Below are 20,107 nucleotides of genomic sequence, written 5' to 3'. Positions count from 1 at the left end.
ATGACTTCCAGAATTCCAGAGGAAATAATCAGTCGAAACAATGACAGTGGAATATGTCCCTGTCCACTAATTTTCCTAAACAATACCCTGTCCAAATACAGAGGTCCAAAATAAGGCAGAGTCCAATTGCCTCTTTTCTAAATACAAATAAAGGCAGGTCAGTGAGGGAGAACCTGGTGCAGAAAAAGCTCTCTCATGGGGACTATACAAGCTGTTTACATGCAGAAATATCTCTAATATGCCAAGTAAGATTGTTGATCTCATTAGTATCAGTAATGTTATGCTGGGCAACTGGAAGAGTAGGCAATCTCCAAAATCAAGCAAGTCACATATTTGAAACCAAAGTGTTTACAGCATGCTGGTAACTTAGCTACTGACAGCTCTCCTTGAGCATGCAAGCGTATTCCTAGTATGATTCTTCCTCTTTATTAAATGACGTGTCCGCATACATGAAGGCATTACATCTCTAATAACTGAAAACTACGCATTCTCAGCTAGCCTAGCTTTATGTGCATTTAGCATTCAGGTGGCTCTTAACAGCTCCTTTGGTTGAAAAAGTTACCAAAATGCGGATCATGTGGTTGTTTCAACCTCTTTGTGCATTAAACTAAAGAACTTACGTGGTGTTAATGTTTTCTTTTGGTTTAGCATGCAAGCTAACCATAATAACTAAGCTTTGCTTACTAATTCTGTGTGGAAGAGTGAAATATGTTACTATATGAAGTTTAGCAGGTTCTAATAACCAACATTAAAGATAAACAGTCAAGGACTGTAGTGGTTTTAATACACAAGGCATAACGTTAACTGTAAATGTAGCTAATTCAGCAGCTCGCCATGGCAGATTAGCAAGCAAAGCAAAAAAGGAGAAAAAATGCCCTACCTGAGTCAAGTTTACTGTTCCACTCTTCTCTTCTTGCTCATAAAACGAGCCAAAATCCAAGCCAGGGACTTCTGATATTTGCTTAGCCGAGCAAATTCGCTTGCACTTTTCTTTCGTAGTGTTATTGAGTAAAAAAAAGCCTCTGCGCGTCCCAGGTTCACACACACATACACACATACAAACACATATATGACGCGCTAGCAGGCTGCTAGTACTTTTACGTTACACCATCCGTCCTACATTACTCGCTTTTAATGCCTCATTCAACAACAAAACAGCTCAATTAGAGTCTGTGCTCTTCGCTTTCAGTTTCCCGTGAGCAAATATTACATGTAGTGTTGTATCTTCCTCTTATTCGGTAAAACAATGAGGGGAGGGCTAAGCTTCAGGATTCTGTTAGCAATGTCGCTACGCCATCTATCTGCTCGAGCTCAGATGAGGCACACAGCAAAAAGGTCCAATCAACCTTCTGTGTTGGTTGGACCTATGGGCCAAATGAGACATTGGTGTCGAACTGTAGTGAAGCAATACATTAAAGGCGATTGTTCAGTCAAATGATTCGGTTTTTATATATCTATATATTACTGTTTAAAAGTTTGGGGTTAGTAAGATTTTTTTTAAATAAATGATTATATTTATTTATAAATCAATCAAAGGAGACAGTAAAGACAAGATTCTATTTATAAAATTCTGTTCTTATACATTGTATTACAATAATATATTATAGCTGTATAATAATAACCTATTATTATTATATAATATACTAATATAATAATAATAACTCATATATATATATGTATATATTACTTTGATTAATTCTCAAATTAATCCAAGGAGACAATAAAGACATTTCTATTACAAATAAATGCTGTTCTTATACATTGTATAATAATAATACGACATAGCTATGTAATAATAATATATTATATGTTATAATATAATTAATAACCTATTATATATATGTATGTGTGTGAATTATTTTATTCCAATAATATAGAATTAATATAATATTGTTTGTGTGTGTTATATAATAATTCGTACTAATTCTTAATATAATATAATATAATATAATATAATATAATATAATATAATATAATATAATATAATATAATATAATATAATATAATATAATATAATATAATCATATTTTATGTTTATTCAATCAGGGTTTTTTTTCCTACTGGATGGTTTCATGATCACATTATGGAACTATTATGGTCATTAGGTGACTTCAAATGTTGGCCAAGTTTTTTAATGAATCATTCATACTTAATGAGAAAATAATATTTTAAAAAGACTTATTAGTCATTACAATAACGTTATACTTTATAGACATACTTTATATTATTGTATAGTGTCTATAAAGTATAAAGTTTAGAGCAAATATAACCCCCACACTGGAAAAAAATCCGTCGCCACAATTTCTTCTTTCCACAGAAAATATCAAAATAGCATAATAACAGGACACAAAAAGATTGCTCACACCCATACATAAACCAAACAAAGACTAGGGTGTATCCTGTGGACAAACTGTGGAAGTGTTGAATGGCAAGCGGTGTTCTAACATGAAAGACAAACCTCTGTAATGTGATGACCAGCACGAATGAGATGCAATACCACAGGCTACTGACAGCTGACAGAACACACAGCCAGCTGCACTACTTTCTGCACTTTTATCTCCCTTTAATCTGCTCCTCTAATCAGATCTCTTGTAATTTGTAACTCTTTGTACTGGACTAAATCCACACTAGCAGAGAGCCAGGTGTTTCTCGGCTACCTATGTTCCTGTGAACTCACATGCTGTCAAACAGCGGCTGCAAACCATGGTGTAAATCACACAAGACACTAATTGTAGAAGAAAACATAGTTACGATCTGGAGAAATATATCATTGAGAAGAACTATCATTTTATGGGTTAGGGTCCGAGATGATGTAAATCAAGGACAATAATATGTCATGTTTGGTTCTTTGATAAATAATGATGTTATATGCTGTTCATTTCGCATCTTCTTGAAAGTTGCAATAAAGAAACGTTATGGGGGGTCGTATTGTCTAGGCCCCTCCCAAAGAGTGGGCTGGTTTTGAAAGATAAAGTCCATTATATGACAGGATACATCTATTTTCTTTTCATCAGTCCTGAGGCAAGGAACCCAGTGGTTGCACTCAGTGAACATCCCCTCTTTCCTTCTCCCTTAATCTCTCTCTCACTCTCTTTCTCAGACGCATCCAGACTTACTAGTGCTGACCCGTACAGCTGGAGGGATGCTGGCCTTTCTGAGGGGAGCTGTGCAGCCAGTGACAGTCAGCAGGGCGAAGGATATTGTCCAGAAACGGAACTCCAGCATCTACAGCAAGCCACCCAAAAGCAAGATTGGACCTGGGGTGAGTGAAACAATTACAAAATCCTAAAAGGTTGCAAAGATTCATAGGATCAGTCAATGGAGATACAAAACTTTTTCCAAGATTTATGCATTTCAATTAATAGTCAAATTTCATCAGATTAAATTAAAGAATCCGTTCATATTATGAATTAAGAATAATGAGTAAAAAAGTTTTTTTTTTCAATGAATCGTAAACTTAAATTTAAACACATTTTCTTGAATTGTGTCAATTTTGAAAAAAAGCTTACAAAAAAGGGTTTATTGGGGTTCTATATATGAAGCATAGGGTTCTTTACTCAACTCCAAAGAATCTTTTATGCTAAAAAAAGGTTCTATAATGACAAGAAAGAACCCTTTTGGCACAAAGGCTCTTTATAGGCTATTATTGATTCATATATTACATTATTCTGCACCATTTTGTAGTTATAATTAAATGATTGATTATTGAACTGTTAATATCACATTTTAATCATGCTGATTTTTGGAGGAGAAAAACTGAAATGGCACTCTTTTGTGATGTTGATTAAATACATATAATTTTCTAACCCCACATGATTGTGATCATTCACATGCATTGTATAGAATGGGGTTCCAAATATGTACCGCTGATATATAGAACCTTTTCTTCTAAGAGTGTGGGATTAGCTCTGATTACTCTTTGTATTGGAGAACACAATACTTGTGTTTGGACAAAAACATAATTACAATGTCAAATCAAGTTTAAAACATTTAAAACATCAAATTTCCTTCAGATAATTAGAGATAGATATATACATTGTATGGGGTCAGTACTATATATTAAAAAAAAAGAAAGAAAGAAAGAAAGAAAGAAAGAAAGAAAGAAAGAAAGAAAGAAAGAAAGAAAGAAAGAAAGAAAGAAAGAAAGAAAGAAAGAAAGAAAGAAAGAAAGAAAGAAAGAAAGAAAGAAAGAAATTACTTTATTCAGTGATATGTTCTTTTAAACGTTCTATTCTTTAAAGAATCCCGGAATCTTGTTCTAAATATCACGCAGCACAACTGTTTTCAACATTGATAATAATGTAAAATCTTTATTCAGCACCAAATCAACATATTGGAATAATTTCTAAAGGATCAGCTAAAGACTGCACTGTAGAATGTTGAGATAATTGTTCAAATAAAATACAATGTGGAGAAATGGCTGCTGAAAATAGTTTTGCCATCACAAGAATAAATTACATTTTAAAATATGCTATATGAAATAGACAACAGTTTAATAATATTTTTTTCACAATATTACTGTTTTTTTTATTATTAAATAGTGGTGCAAATTCTTTAGTATGTAAAGCTGTTCAATTTCATGTGTTAATCCCTTTTTTTTCTGCAGCAAAGTTTCTTGATTATGTCGGTGTTTGCCGTTGCCCTCCTGGCCCCTGCCGGGTGGATTCTGCACCACATCCCAGAATATCGTCAGAGAGCAAAAACCCCACCATCTTGAGGAAAGCACACTGGTGTACCACAGACAGACCTGGCTGCCTCTAAAGCATTATTCACCTCCAGTGAAAAATGTAGATCTTACAACATCACGAACAACATCCCAAGTAATATAATAATAGTATGTAAAACTATACATTAATAAAATGATCCAATAATAAAATAATACAGATAAAAAATGTTTGAGAGGGAGAAATGGCCCCACTTGAAATATGATTTCATGGTGTTTAATTCCTGTGGCCCTTAAAGCCATTGTAAGCAGTGGCCCTGACTTTTTTTTCTATAATAAAGTTTTTTTAAAACCACCTGTTTTGATTGATAACTTGTTTGAAAATGTTTTTTTTTTTTTTTTTTTTTTAACTTATGTTTCAAATGTTCTTGGCTTGGGGGCATTGTTTAGAAGTATACACGGAATAAGAATTGCCTTAAAGGTATAGGCAAATTCTTTTATAATTAATTTAACGCAGCCTCTTGTGATGCTTTACAGACGTTTATGTCTTTTGGAGGAGGCGTGGCTTTGGAGACGTTCTCAACACACTAAAAGTATGTGGTCTACTCTTTTTGTAAATAAAAACTACATACTTTTGAGTGTGTAGCAGAAGAGTAGCCTAGAGCTTTGGGACATAGCCTACTACTTCGTCATTACTTAGTTACGTGCATCCTGTCACCATTGAAACTGCAGTTAAAATCCTCCATGTTCAATTTAATTGAATTTCTAACCATTTCGGAGAGAAATGTAGTAGCATGTTGATCTGCCAGTCGAAGGTCTTTCAGGTGGAGACTCCTCGTGTGTTTTTCAATTAGCATAATAGGCCCTAGTGCATTTAAATGTTAATGACCAAACAAAAGTTCAACTATATAATGTGGATAACATTGAATAAATAGGCTATCTTTTCATCAGGTTATATACTAATTATTAATCACTATAATCTGCAATAGCACAGCAACTACAGGTGAAACTTGAAAAATTATAATATTGTGCAAAAGTCGTTTATTTCAGTAATTCAGCTGAAAAGGTGAAACTAATATATACTGTAGACTCATTACATGCAAAGTGAGATTTTTCAAGCCTTTATTTGTTAGAATTTTGATGATTATGGCTTAAGGCTTGAAATATAGCTATCACTTTGCATGTAATGAGTCTATATAACGTAAAATGCTAGAACCAACAATTTTCAGAATACATGGGCTTGGAGATTTCGACATAGGACTCAATTAATCATTAGTTGCTAAGTAGGATGCATCCATTTTCTACAGGCTAGTGACCCTTTTCTCAAGCACTTTAGAATCCCCATTGTTTGTTTATTTTTCCAGAACAGCAGGAATGTTGAAATTCAGTCTCATTGTGGCAACATAAATGTTTTTATGTTCTAAATAAGTCCTTTACAGACGTTTTATTTTCTCAAATCTTCATAAGGGAAGCAAAATGCGTTTCTAGTCTTAATAAATATATAACAAAAGAATCTAATCTGATCAGTATTTCTGTTGCATCATAATTTTTCATCATTTAATACAATGTTCTGGGTCCTACTTCGGTATTGACTAACTAAAACTAGAGATGCTGCTAACTTAGTTAAATTTAATAGCAGCATGGCAGCAAACAGCTATTGTCACAACAATTAAGCTTTAAGTTATCACTGTTTTAATTGAGGGAATAATCAAATATATATTTCTCTCTCAGATTTAGGCTAACAAGTGTGATTAATTCTTCTAAAAATGGTTCTAATATAGCAATGGAAAGAGAGTTCGGTTCATGATCTCTCTTGTCACATATCGTTGGAAAGTCTGATTTATTCTAATGAATCAGTTTATGATAAACAGTCTTCTCTTCAATACGTAGCAATGGAAAGTCCCATGCATTCTAGTGAATAGGTGAATACCAAATGGTCCTCTCAATGAATAAATTCACAAAAATGATTCAACACTTCACAATAATTATTTATTGTGATTGTTGTTGTTGTTGCTCGGTTGTTGTTGTTCTGTATAAACCTGTTCAAGTTTTATACTGTTACCCTAACTGCTGTTAAATAAGCAAAACTACTGTATGCATCTGATTAAATTATAGGCCTAAATTATATTATTTGATAGGCTACAGTAAATACCCTATTATTTATTTAGTATATTAAGCCCTTTAGTAATGTAATTTGCAACTTTTTGTCTGCACCTAGTAGTGCTAACTACTTAAAGCAGCAGCTTGACTGTATAATTACAATACGTACATTTTACTGATGCCCTTGGCTTAATAGTGCGACACTCATCCCAGTGTCTTCATTTAGGAGAGAATTTTCCATCCAGAGAAATCCAAAATGACCCACAGTGACATGGAACAGTCAGACCCCCCAAGTACTGTGAGACCTGTTGCTAATTGGCCCAGAGAAACACACAGCTTATTTTGTTAGGCTCTGTTGATTATGGAAAGTCAAGTAGCTTTATTATCATCAGTAGATTACCCATCACTAACCCATGTGTTTCCTGTTGCTTTTCAGATGCTAGTGTACAAAGATTAAAAGTGTGACGAGTGATGCTGGTGTGTATATATTTAAATCATTTTAGAATGATTTAATAACGTGCACCTGATGTATGGCCTACTGAAAAAAAAAAAAAAAAAAAAAAACAGAAAAAAACCCCTGAATTATGCTTCCTTCTGTTTTTGGCATGCTGCAGCTGATCTCTCAAAGATTAACATGTAAATAGCGGCAATACTGTCTCTAGAGCAAACAATGTTTCCTGATATTCCCACAACTCGGGACAGAATGTTCTTTCCCTCCTGGTCACAGCTAAATAAGACTGTGCAGGACTGCCTAGCTGCAATTGCCTGCTTTAGACTAACAGCATTTCTGTTTAATAATATCAAATAAAAAAAATGTGAAAGGACTGGATTTATTTCATATCCAGGATTGTGCATTCATGCATTACGCTACATTACATTATTTCTCAATAATGTAAATAAACAGTGATCAGGGTTAAATGTGACCAGAGCTTTAAACACGCACAATGTTGCCTTAAGGCAAGGATGAGTAAGATTGAAGATACGTGACACCAGTTGTGTGTGAGTATGTTTGTGTGCAGCATGTGTGTACGATAAATAAATGAGCTCTAGGCAAAATGCTCTCTGGGTTGTGTGTGTGTTTGTATCTGTTTGCTATGAGGATGCACATACAGTTAAGGTGTCTTAAGGCGCACACTTTCCCACACTCCAGCAAACTGACATTTAATTAAATTTTCATGATTATTTTTGTTATGCCTTCACAAGACTATTTACCACCCTTTTGTTGACATATATTACATATCTGTGTAAAAAAAAAAAAATATTTGACATGACATAAAGGCCTAAAAAGCTAAAGTAATGTTTTTGAGCAAAAAAAGACTGGTAATGCAATGCAAAAAAAACAATCAGAACAAATAAAATTATATGTACATTTTTTAGGACATCAACAGTTTGACTCACTATAGAAAGGGGATAACTATACAAACATTTTCATACTGAAGTAAACTTACAACCAACTGAAGCCACACTTGTGCAAAATCACATACTTCTGGAGGTAATTTATCAAGCCTTATATAAAGTTGATTAATAAATTAATTATTTCAGAGTACAAGAGGTCCGAAACACATTCACATGTAGTCTAGGCCTGATTGTGTTTTAACTACTGTCGTTTTGAGAACTAAATATTTGTCTTTAGCCTTCGAACTTTCAATTCGATTTACAAACCCAAGAGGCTTTGGGAGAGGTTGTGGGATAAACTGAGACATACATCACAGAGCCCAAATGTATTACCATGTTTATTTCTCAAAGGTAAGACATTAAAAAGCAATAGAATCTACACATGAAACAGGTTAAAACAAGATCAAATAAAAAGGGTTACTAGATCTCAACAAAGACTGAAATGAATAACCTGAAAAAGCACTTTCATAGGTTTGTGTTACCTAAACAGATTTTTCTAATGTGAATATTAGTCAACTCTTCAGAACAATTAAAACTGAATGCAGTCATGTGATTGGGACTTTCCTGATAGCCTTGTTCAGAATGTAATGACGCCATTTTAAATTGCTTAAAAGAGAGAACTCCTGAGGATTGACTGCAATTGCTGTTTTATGACATTATAGAAGTGCCGTTCCATAATGCATATTTCAGGACACAGAGAGCCACCCATTTGGAATGGCAGGATTACAAGAAAAGTATTACAGCTATATCTTTGGGAACACAAAACCTCTCATACATCACAAATATACAAGGTCAAAATAATATAAGCTTATGAGGGCCTGAATTTAAACTGCATGTTTATTTTATAAAACCAGGAATGGCTGTGGAAAAAAGCTGGAGAAAAAGAAATATGAAAGGTTGGATGTAGCTGGTATGCTTGAAGTGTCAGGGTGAAAGACGCATTAACTGCAGTAGTACTGGCCTGCGTTGGCTCTTCGTCTCTTGCGGCTTTGCTGCTGTTCAAAAAACTGGCGGATGTCCTCAGGCGTCACCACCTAAACAAGGAAAGAGGAGGAATTTCACACTAGACTGTACAAACTTATCCTCAGCTCAACATTATTAAAAATATAAATAGTGAAAGCCTACCTTTCCTTCCGCTGCAAATCTCTGCAGATAGTCCTTCAGTTCTGTCTTCATATCATTATATTCTGAGGAAAAATTTAATGGGAACGTCACAGTTGAATTGATAGTATATTGGGAGTAGTTCAAGTTCAAAATGTCACATCAAGAATTAGTTTTGCTTTCACACAGATGAATTTGGCAGTAAACCCTACTAACCATGGATGATCTCCAGCTGCTGAACCCGATTCAGGGTGTTTAAGGCTGACATCAAGGGGTCACGACCCTCGGCTCCACCCGCTTGTTCGGCCTGTTCTGTGGACTTGCCCTTGTTCTCATACGCCAGGACGGTGTCCATCTCATCCGTGAGGAAAGACACTCCTGTGTCTGCATAGACGATCTAAGCAATCAAAAGCCAATTAACGAATAACGAAATGATCAAAAAATAAATCAGTCAATCATTATATACATATTTATACGGTTAAAAATATAAACAGAAATTCTATTAGTACCATTGCATTTATGGCTATGACTACTAACTTTACTCAAATCAAGGCATTGCAATTGCATAAATTAATATTAAAGTGTCAAAGAATAAATAAATTACAAATTATGCAAATATTTATTTAGCACATTGCAACAATGCACAGTATAAAACAAAATTCAAACTAAAATGTTTAACTTGACCTCACTCATTTGTACATTAAATAATAATATACAGCCCTACTGGCCTGAAGAAAGGTTTTTAAATGAAATTTAAAATAATAATCAGTTTGTCCAATAATGGAAGACAGGAAACAAAGGAGCTGGCTGAAGTTCAGTAAAAGTCTTTCGGCCGAAAACAGTTTTCGGTGGCCGAATATTCGATGCATCCCAAATTATTACAATTTATAATCCAATTCTAAATGAAATGTTACAGAATCAAAAAGGGGGAAAGCAGAGATGGTAAGTAAATGTGGTCTGTAATACCTTGCAGTCGGTGCAGGTGCAGAGTTTGGTGCGCCAGACAGACGGCCAGAACACGGCACCCTGAGGAGCGCGGCTCTTCCCCGAAGCCTTCATCTCTCTCAGCCGGCACCCGGAGCACGAGCCCTCCTCGGAGGAACCTTCAGCTTCCTCCTGGTGTTTACGCTTACAGGCGGATGTCCCGTTGACCTGCACCTGTCAGCAGAGGGAAGGTCATCAAATCTTCTCCTCTCTTGCTGTGTAAATTGTTTAAATAATGTAATATTCCCCAGTCATACAGCTGGGTTGGCATAATTTCTAACAACAACAAAACAACGTGGTGTAAATTCAATTTAGCTTTATTCCTTCAAATTATGGCTTGAGAGAGACAGATGACGCATGAGATGTGTTAATTCCCCAATGAAAACACTCTTTCTGATAACTACCGCCATCTTGTGGTGAGATTGGTCAGACAAAGACAAAACTGTGTCTTAAATCTTAATGTAGATACCAATATCTTGAAACACTTGTTCACTGCATACATGTTGTTTAAAGGAGATTTAAGTTAGGCTGTCAGCTATAAAACAGACTGAACAGAAATGAATGGAAAAGTTGCCATTTCACGAATCAGCCTCCTACTCCGAGACAAGACGACAGATATTACACAGCAGACAGCAAGTACCTTCTCATCTACAGGGTTCTTCTGGTTCTCGTTTTTTATCCTCTCTTCATCCTTTTCTACCTCCACCTTTACATCCCCTTCTCCTTTGCATGGGCTTACTTTTGTTATGGGTGTAACTGATGCAAACAAGACAAAATAAGCCTTCACAAATGTAGAAATGTTTAGTGAAAGATGTTAACTGACAAATTATATGTTAATGTAAATTACCAGTCAAAATTTTGGGGTCGATAAGATTTTTTTTTATAGAAGTCTTATGTCCATCTATGCTGAATTTATTTGATTAAAATGAAATTTTATGAATGTGATACATTTTTTTGGATATTTTAAAATGCATTTTATTTCTGTGATGGCCAAGAAAAATTAAGAAGCCATTACTCCATCTTCAGTGTCACGATCCTTCAGAAATCATTCTATATATGCTGATTATTGTTATCCCTGTTGAATACAGTTGTGCTGCTAATATTTTTGTGGAAACTGTGATACATTTCTACTGCCACTTTTGATCAATTTATTGCGTCCTTGCTGAATAAAAGCATTCATTTAAAAAAAAAAAATCTTAATCCAAATGTTGGACGGTTGTAGTCTTGCAGTCATGCTGAATATTTGTAGATGCAAAATGGAAGCAGATAAAAGTATAACATTACCTGCGATATTTGCAGCATAGTTCCAAAGGAAAGGTGTTTTATTCATGCATGACTCGCAGATCATCTCTTGTAGTTCCACACAGTCTGGCACTACACAGCCTAAATGCTGATAGAGACACACATAGATGTTTTCAGACATTTCACAAGAATAAGTTATGTTCCTTATCCACACACAGTAAACCATGTTCAGGAACTGCCAGAGCACAATCTGATTTGAAACTAACCCGGCCATGGAGCCAGTCTTCACACACGATACACTGGATCATCTCATCTGCAACCTGGAGAGAGAAATACACTCTAAATTTGAACATGTATATAATCTGTATAAAATATACTGTGTATAGGCCTATAATTTGAGGGCATCAGCAAGTAGATATTGCTGCAGGCCAGAGAAATCCAAAATGGGGTGTTAACTGCCAAAGTGGGCGGTTCCTCCAAAAAGGGACTTTTAACTAATGTAGTTGACTTACATTTCAAAATAAAAGTTTGTAAATTAAACAGTTTCTCGCTGAAATATATGAATTAAGCTTAATTCTAAACTAAAATTTAAGCATATGTTAAATAAAGTTAGCTTTTTAGCATCAGGGAGCCGCAATCTATGGTGAGATCACTTTTGAACGCGGCACGCGCACTCACTTTATTGGTCTTTGGCTACAACAGTTAACAGGAGGGGCGTCATGCAAGCCAAAATTCTGGGGGGGCACAACCTGAGACATTGCAATTGTTTTCTGACGAGTGATATGGATCATGTTAGGAGGGGTAAAAAAAAAATTAAATTCTGGCTGCTAAACACACCATTTCAATGCAGTTTGGGAGGGACAGAAATACCTCAACAGAGCTAGCAGCAACCCTCCTCTATCTGAGGACTAAGTTAAAAGTATCCATTTTGTAATTTTATGTAAAATACAGCTTGATGAAAGAAATGTAAGGTCAAATTCAAAAGTTTTTGAAGTCTACTTCATTAAAGCATGTTTACACACACACACACTTACTGTACACTTAGGCCTACTAGACATGATTTTAAAAACAGTACCATTGCATTGTTTTATGCTATGATTTTAAATCGGTATGTGACCTAAGAACGATCTTACATTAAAGGTACATAAAGGTGCTGAGGTCTGACTTTGTGGTGCTCTGAAACTATTTAATATTAATATGAGATGAAGGACTTTGAAAGAAGTTTGACAGATTAAAAGTTAACACTACCCCCTTTATTTGAAAATGGTTAATATTTGACAGAAATGTAAAAAAAAGTAATCAAATTAAATGTAATATGTAACATTACTTTAATAAAATGATTAAAATACTGTAGTTACACTGCTCATTATTATATTTGAAATAAGGAACTTGTAAAGAGTAATTTATGATTTGAATTAGCTCCCTGATGAATAACAGTCTATGGGAGAAACATCAAGTCGATGCCTTGATAACGTTAGGTTGGATTTTGCAGTTAGCCAACAACGTTTCTATGAAACTGAAAACAATTGAACCAGCTGGAGACTTTGACACAAGACAAAACAGAACAGATGTTTCAAAACCGATCAGATAACGTTACTATGGCTTATTGGCTTTGTATGGCAGGCCAGTAACGTTAGCCAACTACAGTAGTTTACGGTTAGACTAGGCTAGCTATCAATAACGTTACACTAACACAACTTAAGTTAATGCTCTGAATTCGCAGCTAATATCAAATCCATAACTTTTTGATCAAGTTCAAATTTCCAGGTCAACCACAAATAATCCCACTACCTTTTAATATCATCCGATAACTAATTCAGTCCCGATTTGTTGCTTTGCCCACTTACCACTTCAAGACTATCTGTAAAACATTGCCAGCTTAACTTGTGATACGAGTGAGTTGCAGACACCATTTTAGGAAAAAGGGGCGGGCTGATGCTGACTGATTTATTACACATCCAGAAGAATGCATTTGAGTCGGAAGAGTACATTTGGTAATTATGGAGCATAATATGAAAAAATATCAGGGAGGAAAAATCTGAGGGGGCACGTGCCTTAGAATGGCCATGACACCACTGGTTAACAGTTTACTTCCAGTAGCTGTTGCTTAAAGTCCCTAACGTCATCAGTATACACCTGAACAGGGTGTAACACCTGTACCGAAACGCCTTCTCCAAACATACAGTAGTCACAAGCAGAATTCAAATTAGAATATGGATTAATAATTTTAAAATGTATGCAATACAGTATATGATCAGACAACAGAACTATAGGTGACAGAAAAACATTATAGAAAGCAACTCAAACTAAAATGCACATTACCTCGTCTTCTGGATCTGGGTAGGGTCTGTCACATGTGCAATACAAGCCAAAAAAATTGTGGCTGTATTTGTTCCCCGAATTCACTTTCTCTTTATCCTGCATAACAGAAAATCTTAAATAATCACCATCACTACAGTTAAAACTGAAAGCCACAAACTCAAACTAATGGTAAAACATAACTTACCCCAAATAGCTTGCACTCCATTTCCCCAAACTTGTCATTTCCACAATCACATCGAAAATTCCTGTAATATTAATTAACGTTCATATAATGAATGCAGCTTCCGCATAACATAACCTCTGCAAGTGATTTAAAGTAAGGTATGTGAGCAATTAAATCCAAACTATCTACTAAGATTTCTCCAGATTTCCATGTGGAATTTTCCTTGCATTAAAGTCAGCATGAAATGCAATTTGTGATAGTCTTAACTTCTTTATCGTGACGTATTTCCGAGTGAAATGGATTCTCAAACAAGAAAAAAAAAATTTAGGACTTGACTGAATCCTTTGCTGTGATCTCATGTCGCATGAATTGATATTTCATTTCTAATGTAAATACTGCAATATTACATTTAAAAAATTGTCCATTATGATTTCTTGCTGACTTTAAACCTATTTTCTTGTGACAGGTCACGATTTTATTGCCTATGATGCTGCCGGTGACAAATATGTCAATATGTAAACGGCTAAATAATCTCACTGCCATAATGACAAAAATATTATGAATACAAATGTCAAAATAAGCTTAAATGGGTTAGAGCACCAGCAAAATTACAGCGGTTTATTGTAGCAATGTTCACCTCTTAGTATACAGCTCAAAAAGGTCATGGCCTTCATGGCACTTGTAGGAACATGCCAGACAGATGCCAGCTGGCTCTCCTCCCTTTGGTGTACAGGTGTTGCAGGCATACAGAGCCTGACGCTTCACATATCCCTGTGAGGACAATAAGAAAATCACCTTGTTTTTAGGACATATAGCTTATTTTCATCCTAAGAAATTATGAATATGAATGTAACGTTAAATGCAAAGCATCTGCTGAAAACTACCTTTTTAACTGTCCTATTCATGTTGCTGCTACTATGAGTTCGTGCAATAAGGTTTATTTCCAAACAAATAGACGCTGCATCGACGAAGCATATTATGCTAACCCCAAACCAAAACAATCTCGGTAACAAACACTATATAAGAATAACATCGGTAATATAAAAGAGCCTGTGTCAAGTTATAACCAGCATGCTAAAAACAATATTATAGGACAAGGCTGTGTTCATGTAAACACGTCAAACCTCTGGATACGAGCATTTCTCTGAATCACTGCCTCCCAGGACCGCGGAGGCTTCGTTCTCCAGTTCTTCATCCTCCTCTAGGACGTCCACCAGAGATACAGTAGCCTCCTCCGCTCCATCATTTGCCGCCATCCTTGAAGAGACGAACACAAAAAAATCTTTCCAGTTCCTGTTCCAGGGCACGAGACGAGACTAACTAACTGGTCTGCCAACGAGATCAAGTTTTATTTGCGACAGAGAGTAATAGTCCACTGTAATATGAAAAAAAGAAAAGATGTGAGAATGTGTCATGCAGTTTGACATAAACTTAAGAATTTCTAGGGATTAACTGTGACAATAACAAAACCAATGCTGCTTCCGGTTTATGCAAATACATTGTGTTTTGGCGGGAGAGTTTCAGGGTTTATAAACAGTATTTAGAGTTATTTCTTTCTCACTAACGTGTATTAAAACATTACACCCCATAATATCACTGGTTCTGGGTAAAAGGGAACATTTAAAAATTTCGCGAAGCCAATTCTTTGGGTCAGGGTTCAAAGGGTAAATCAATGTTGCCATGTCCACTTATACTACTTATTATTAATAGTAGTCTTTTATACATATGGGTGTGTGATTTTGGAGGCTTTGGCCTATGTCTAAAATACAGTTACGTTTTAGGGTTAACTTGTGCTTCAGTGCTTTTATTTAGATGCCCAAGTGTTTGTGAAATTAACTTTTTAAAGGGTTGTAATTGCTAATATTATTAATTTTTGCAGAATATTTAGCCTAATTCTGCAAAAATGTATAATATTAGCAATAACACCCTTTTAAAAAGTTAAAATATTTCACATAAATATAATTCAAACCCGAATTATAATATAAAAAAATGGAATGGAATAGAATCTAGATTCTATCCCATTCCATTTTTTATATTTTCTGTGTTGATTAATGAAATGAACTCCCGGTTTGACAGACAAGGCTTAAGCCCTCAGACTAATATGCAAATTTGAGCTGTTTTTTTAGCTAAAAGCAACTTGCACTGATCTATAGTAAAATATGTCTGTGCAATTGCTTTGTTTCAAGATGCATACCATTAAGTTTTTTTTTTCTTTTCTTCTAAGGCATGTTTATTTATCTAATTTAATTACTAAGTACTCCCTAAACTAAGGCCTACCCGTGGCTTAATCTAAACCCTGTCTGTAAAACCAAGCCTAAACGTTTCGTTTCTCCATAATTCTTAATTCACAAATAACGCCTCCCCAAAACACGACTTGAAAGGGAACAAGTTTTGTTTTAGCCCATGTTGCGTGGATTTATTTTAAGATCTGGCAACCGAATCGCTTTGCCTACCGTGTGCATCTTCAATATGGCAGCGTGCGAGCTGAAAGGAGAACTGAAGTACAGAGATGGACAGACAAACCAGTTCACTGTACAAGTAGATGGCGATTTGAAATCACTATTAACTGGCGTCAAGAAATTAAATGCCGATGTATCGGTTGTGTTGACGGCTCTTGTTGAGCAAGAAAAGGGTTCAACGGATATTAGCAGAGGGGTTTTGGATGGTAAGATGCTAAAATAAAGAGTGGGTCGTAACCATCAAACATAAACAAATAAAAAAACAACATTTACAAAGTGACTAAAGTCTTATATGTGTGTATGTTGTGTGATTGCACTGCAGGTGTCAGCGTGCTCCTTCTGTTTGTTTTTAAACTCTTTTTATTTACTTAACGTTACTTAGGTTAATACTTTATTACTTCCTTATTCTACATTTAAGACATTTAACTTTCAGTGTCAAAAGCTTTACATTCGATATTCCCCCTTTGTAACCCGTGGTCATTGAGTTAGGATGGAAAGGGTGCCATAATCTGCTGAATATCTTCTTTAATCTTTGTCTGTGCTCAATAAAGGGGTGACCAAGTTCAGTAATTATTTGTAACTTTTCTTTCTCTTTTTGAACCCATTTTATAGATGATGATGATGAGGACGAGGACAGTGACGAAGAAGATAGTACCACAGGAATGACCACCCAAAAAAGGTCAAAGTCAGAACCTCCAAACAAACGGATAAAGACCTTACGGCCATGATCATCAGAACTGTCATTTTTTTGTTATGGCCTTTGGTGCATAAAAAGGTGTTTGTACATAAGTGCTCTCCTTTTAACTCCTATGACAGCCGTGAGTTTAAGACAGTGTTGGGATTTTACTTTATTTTGTTTCCATTAAAAATATATGATGTTATTTTTGCTAACTTTAAATGTTTTCTATAAAAGAAAAAGCATAATAGTGCTAAGGGGAAATTGTTTTATCATTACAATTTTCCTGTTATAAAATGTTACAAATTGACTGGTAATCAGTACTTAAGTTTCTTCAGTTACTGGGCAATAAAACATTGCACAATAATTTGTCAGTGTAACAATTTCAAAATAATTTTCACTGCACATTACATTTCTTTATTGATTTTTGTCAGAATCCAGAGTTGTTTCAAACCACAGTGTATTAAGATTGCAATGGAAAGTAATTAATAGGTACCATTAAACATTAAAGTCACAGTCAAGCCCTTTTAGGCAAAAATAATTTGCCTTTTTTAGCATTGCAACAAATTAATAAAACATTCCACATGTAACCAAAGGCATTGTAACCACAAAAGAATTGATTTTAAAGATTGGAACATTTGGATCTGTGGCACAAGCTCATCAAATGTTCCGACTCTTTACAACCTATCACACCCATAACCTTTGCATTTCTTATGCAAGATAAGATTATTCACGCTGTAAAATCATACTGATATCCCTCAACAATAAGACAAGAGTTTGAGTACACTATTTCACTAAACATGATTATGAACTTATTTCAGAAACACACAGATGTTTTTTCTCTGAGGACACTTGAATATCACTGATACAGAATTAGTATTTGTCAAATAAACACAAATTAAGAAATAAAAGGAAAATACTATCTTTCCATGACTAGAGCTGACAAGAAATCATATTTGGAACAAAATACTGATATTAAAATGTATTCATCACAGATTATTTTTTAATACAAAAGTTTTTTTATTACAAATTCTTTTATTGTTCTCTCTTTGAGTGCATTTTATATTCAAAACAAGTAAAAAGATGGACACTTATAAACAAATGGGAAACTGTCAGTAGTTTTCTTATTTTCCTCTCATACAGTGTCCACTGGAGTTGAGAACAAACAGCTGGAGCATTAAATTGACAATAAAAATCCACTGGACTCATACTATGGAAACATTTACACTCCTTGATTCATTTTGATTTATAGGAAATCTACCCATCTTTAGAAATGTAGTTCATGCAGCCCCATTAACAATCTCCACATCTTGTACTATGGCTTAATTGCCTCCATTTAGGCTACTTAAAGTTCATATATTTAATTTAATTTCTTTGTTTCAGCTAAATCAAGATGAAACTTCTAGAAAATGTACTTTAAGACTGAGCTGACATGGAAAATACCTCTGGATCCAGTTATAAATCTACTTTGATTAAAATGCAGAGCAAATTCGACATTCAGCTTGAAAGAGTATGAAACCTTGTTAGACTATATTCCTATTTGTTTTTGTAAAAAAAAAAAAAAAAAAACTGGTTTGGAACTGCAGGTGACCAACAGAAAAATTCTAAGAAAATAATCCCAAGCACTGTCCTCATTTAATTCCTACAGCAAAAGTCAGGGCCAAGTCTTAAAAACGAATAATCTTATTTATGAATGCACTTTTGTATCACCCAACTGTATGGCACCAAGATCTGATGTGGGACCACATCTTTAACAGTTCAAGTGTCAATCAACTGCAGCCTGCTAATCTGATTGGAGGCCTTGGCAAAGGTTTGGTGACGGTTGCAGAGAACAGCAAGGCAGATGGGCAGAATACAGTATCCTACAGTCTTGGGGTCTGCCCTTGTGCAGGAATATAGAAAGAGAAACACCTGGAGGTAGGGAATGAGGAAAATGGTGGCCCACACCCAGAAGGGCAGAAGGAGAAGTCTCGTTTTCAGAGTCACTGTCCATGAGGTTGAAGAAGGGGAAGAAGAAGAAGAAGCATCTCCCGGCCATTTTGTCTGAGCTCCAGAAGTCTTTTCTACGTGTGCCAGTGCAAGTCGGTTGTATGTTTGGCTGATCTCAAATATATAATACACTGCAGCGACACTGGCCAACAAGTACAGTCCGACGCCTATCCACCCCATCCGCTGGCGGAAATTCATCATTCTCCATGCTCTTCTCTGGAAAAAACAAAGTCAGAATGCAATGCATTCAGTGCAGTTGCTGACAAGAAACCAAACACTTACATGGTTGTGAACCCATGTGATCAATGGTGTGATTACTGCTTAGGTTTCAGGAAATACATAAAAACTTCTCAATTTAAACTGTAAACCACCATTAAAATTTGTTTTTATTATCAAATATAAAACATGCAACTTACAGTAAATTAAATATTTATTTTTTTAAAAACATTTTCCTAAACAATTAGCTTATTTAACGTTTTACGAAACACATAACTAATCCAATCATTAAATATAATTAAATTAAATTAAATATAACATTCACTGAAGGAACAAACATTCACAGTCTTTTGAACACAAGAAAGCTCACACATGGTGGAGATTTCTTAAAGCTGTTGACTAGTAACGTTACTGGTGTGTCATTTTATAGCAATACGCCCCCCATCATTTCGACTAAACACATGATTTCGATGAGTGTTACTTACTGTGATCACACGATCAATCCATTTTGCGCGATTTTCAGGGCAATACGTTCCTCAATCCAAAACACACAACCCTGTCACAGGATTGTTGTCATAGGACCCACTTCCTGGAATGGCAAACATCCGGGAAGTTCCAGTGAATCTTCGGAGACTTTATAAAGGACTCTACTGCCCCCTAGAGCCTTCTTCTCATACATGCAATGATTTCATTTTTTGCTTACAATTTTTTTTTTTTTTTTTTTTGAGCAGTTCATTAACTGACAGAACTGGTATAATCTGAATCAGTTGGTCATCTTGATTTTAATTTAAAATATC

At 35.1% G+C, this 20,107-nt stretch overlaps 5 protein-coding genes across 5 annotated transcripts in view; 2 read left to right on the top strand and 3 right to left on the bottom strand.

The window, feature by feature from the left end:
• btbd7 (BTB domain containing 7) overlaps nucleotides 1-1,290 on the bottom strand; it is a 49,958-nt gene extending 48,668 nt beyond the window's left edge. Inside the window, exon 1 of the mRNA XM_039692362.2 lies at nucleotides 881-1,290. The gene's annotated coding sequence lies outside the window, so the exon portion shown is untranslated. The remainder of the gene's footprint in view (nucleotides 1-880) is intronic.
• On the top strand, nucleotides 161-5,018 carry LOC120493472 (cytochrome c oxidase subunit 8A, mitochondrial). Its single transcript, XM_039692091.2, has 3 exons — nucleotides 161-245; nucleotides 3,101-3,262; nucleotides 4,607-5,018. The coding sequence occupies exons 2-3, from the start codon at nucleotides 3,143-3,145 to the stop codon at nucleotides 4,715-4,717; spliced, it is 231 nt and encodes a 76-aa protein (XP_039548025.1). The 5' UTR covers nucleotides 161-245; nucleotides 3,101-3,142; the 3' UTR covers nucleotides 4,718-5,018.
• Nucleotides 5,019-8,478: 3,460 nt separating this feature from the next.
• Nucleotides 8,479-15,434, bottom strand: ubr7 (ubiquitin protein ligase E3 component n-recognin 7). The gene is made up of 11 exons (XM_039693193.2): nucleotides 15,095-15,434; nucleotides 14,608-14,741; nucleotides 13,992-14,052; nucleotides 13,808-13,903; nucleotides 11,752-11,805; nucleotides 11,528-11,633; nucleotides 10,884-10,999; nucleotides 10,226-10,417; nucleotides 9,476-9,656; nucleotides 9,284-9,345; nucleotides 8,479-9,192 (listed from the first exon to the last, which is right to left on the bottom strand). The coding sequence occupies exons 1-11, from the start codon at nucleotides 15,224-15,226 to the stop codon at nucleotides 9,100-9,102; spliced, it is 1,227 nt and encodes a 408-aa protein (XP_039549127.2). The 5' UTR covers nucleotides 15,227-15,434; the 3' UTR covers nucleotides 8,479-9,099.
• A 966-nt stretch (nucleotides 15,435-16,400) lies between these two features.
• LOC120493470 (uncharacterized) lies at nucleotides 16,401-17,310 on the top strand. Its single transcript, XM_039692085.2, has 2 exons — nucleotides 16,401-16,635; nucleotides 17,042-17,310. Exons 1-2 carry the CDS (start codon nucleotides 16,440-16,442, stop codon nucleotides 17,155-17,157), a joined length of 312 nt encoding a protein of 103 aa, XP_039548019.1. The 5' UTR covers nucleotides 16,401-16,439; the 3' UTR covers nucleotides 17,158-17,310.
• Nucleotides 17,311-18,644: 1,334 nt separating this feature from the next.
• On the bottom strand, nucleotides 18,645-19,913 carry lyset (lysosomal enzyme trafficking factor). The gene is made up of 2 exons (XM_039692084.2): nucleotides 19,796-19,913; nucleotides 18,645-19,310 (listed from the first exon to the last, which is right to left on the bottom strand). Exon 2 carries the CDS (start codon nucleotides 19,293-19,295, stop codon nucleotides 18,864-18,866), a length of 432 nt encoding a protein of 143 aa, XP_039548018.1. The 5' UTR covers nucleotides 19,296-19,310; nucleotides 19,796-19,913; the 3' UTR covers nucleotides 18,645-18,863.
• Nucleotides 19,914-20,107: the final 194 nt, after the last annotated feature.

The sequence above is a fragment of the Pimephales promelas genome, chromosome 13 (assembly GCF_988280905.1).
Source record: "Pimephales promelas chromosome 13, fPimPro1.hap1.1, whole genome shotgun sequence".
In the NCBI taxonomy this organism is placed as follows: Eukaryota; Metazoa; Chordata; class Actinopteri; order Cypriniformes; family Leuciscidae; genus Pimephales; species Pimephales promelas.
Note: the sequence above shows the minus strand (reverse complement) of the source record. Positions and strands in the feature narration are given on the sequence as shown.

What these genes read in the sequence shown, in the direction of transcription:
- lyset (XM_039692084.2), bottom strand. Translation starts at nt 19,295, where the DNA reads ATGATGAATTTCCGCCAGCGGATGGGGTGGATAGGCGTCGGACTGTAC.
- LOC120493472 (XM_039692091.2), top strand. Translation starts at nt 3,143, where the DNA reads ATGCTGGCCTTTCTGAGGGGAGCTGTGCAGCCAGTGACAGTCAGCAGG. An exon ending in AAAGCAAGATTGGACCTGGG is followed by an intron (nt 3,263 to 4,606) that starts GTGAGTGAAACA and finishes TTTTTTCTGCAG; the next exon opens with CAAAGTTTCTTGATTATGTC.
- ubr7 (XM_039693193.2), bottom strand. Translation starts at nt 15,226, where the DNA reads ATGGCGGCAAATGATGGAGCGGAGGAGGCTACTGTATCTCTGGTGGAC. An exon ending in AGAAATGCTCGTATCCAGAG is followed by an intron (nt 14,742 to 15,094) that starts GTTTGACGTGTT and finishes TTGTCCTCACAG; the next exon opens with GGATATGTGAAGCGTCAGGC. An exon ending in GATTTGCAGCGGAAGGAAAG is followed by an intron (nt 9,193 to 9,283) that starts GTAGGCTTTCAC and finishes TTCCTTGTTTAG; the next exon opens with GTGGTGACGCCTGAGGACAT.
- LOC120493470 (XM_039692085.2), top strand. Translation starts at nt 16,440, where the DNA reads ATGGCAGCGTGCGAGCTGAAAGGAGAACTGAAGTACAGAGATGGACAG. An exon ending in TAGCAGAGGGGTTTTGGATG is followed by an intron (nt 16,636 to 17,041) that starts GTAAGATGCTAA and finishes CCCATTTTATAG; the next exon opens with ATGATGATGATGAGGACGAG.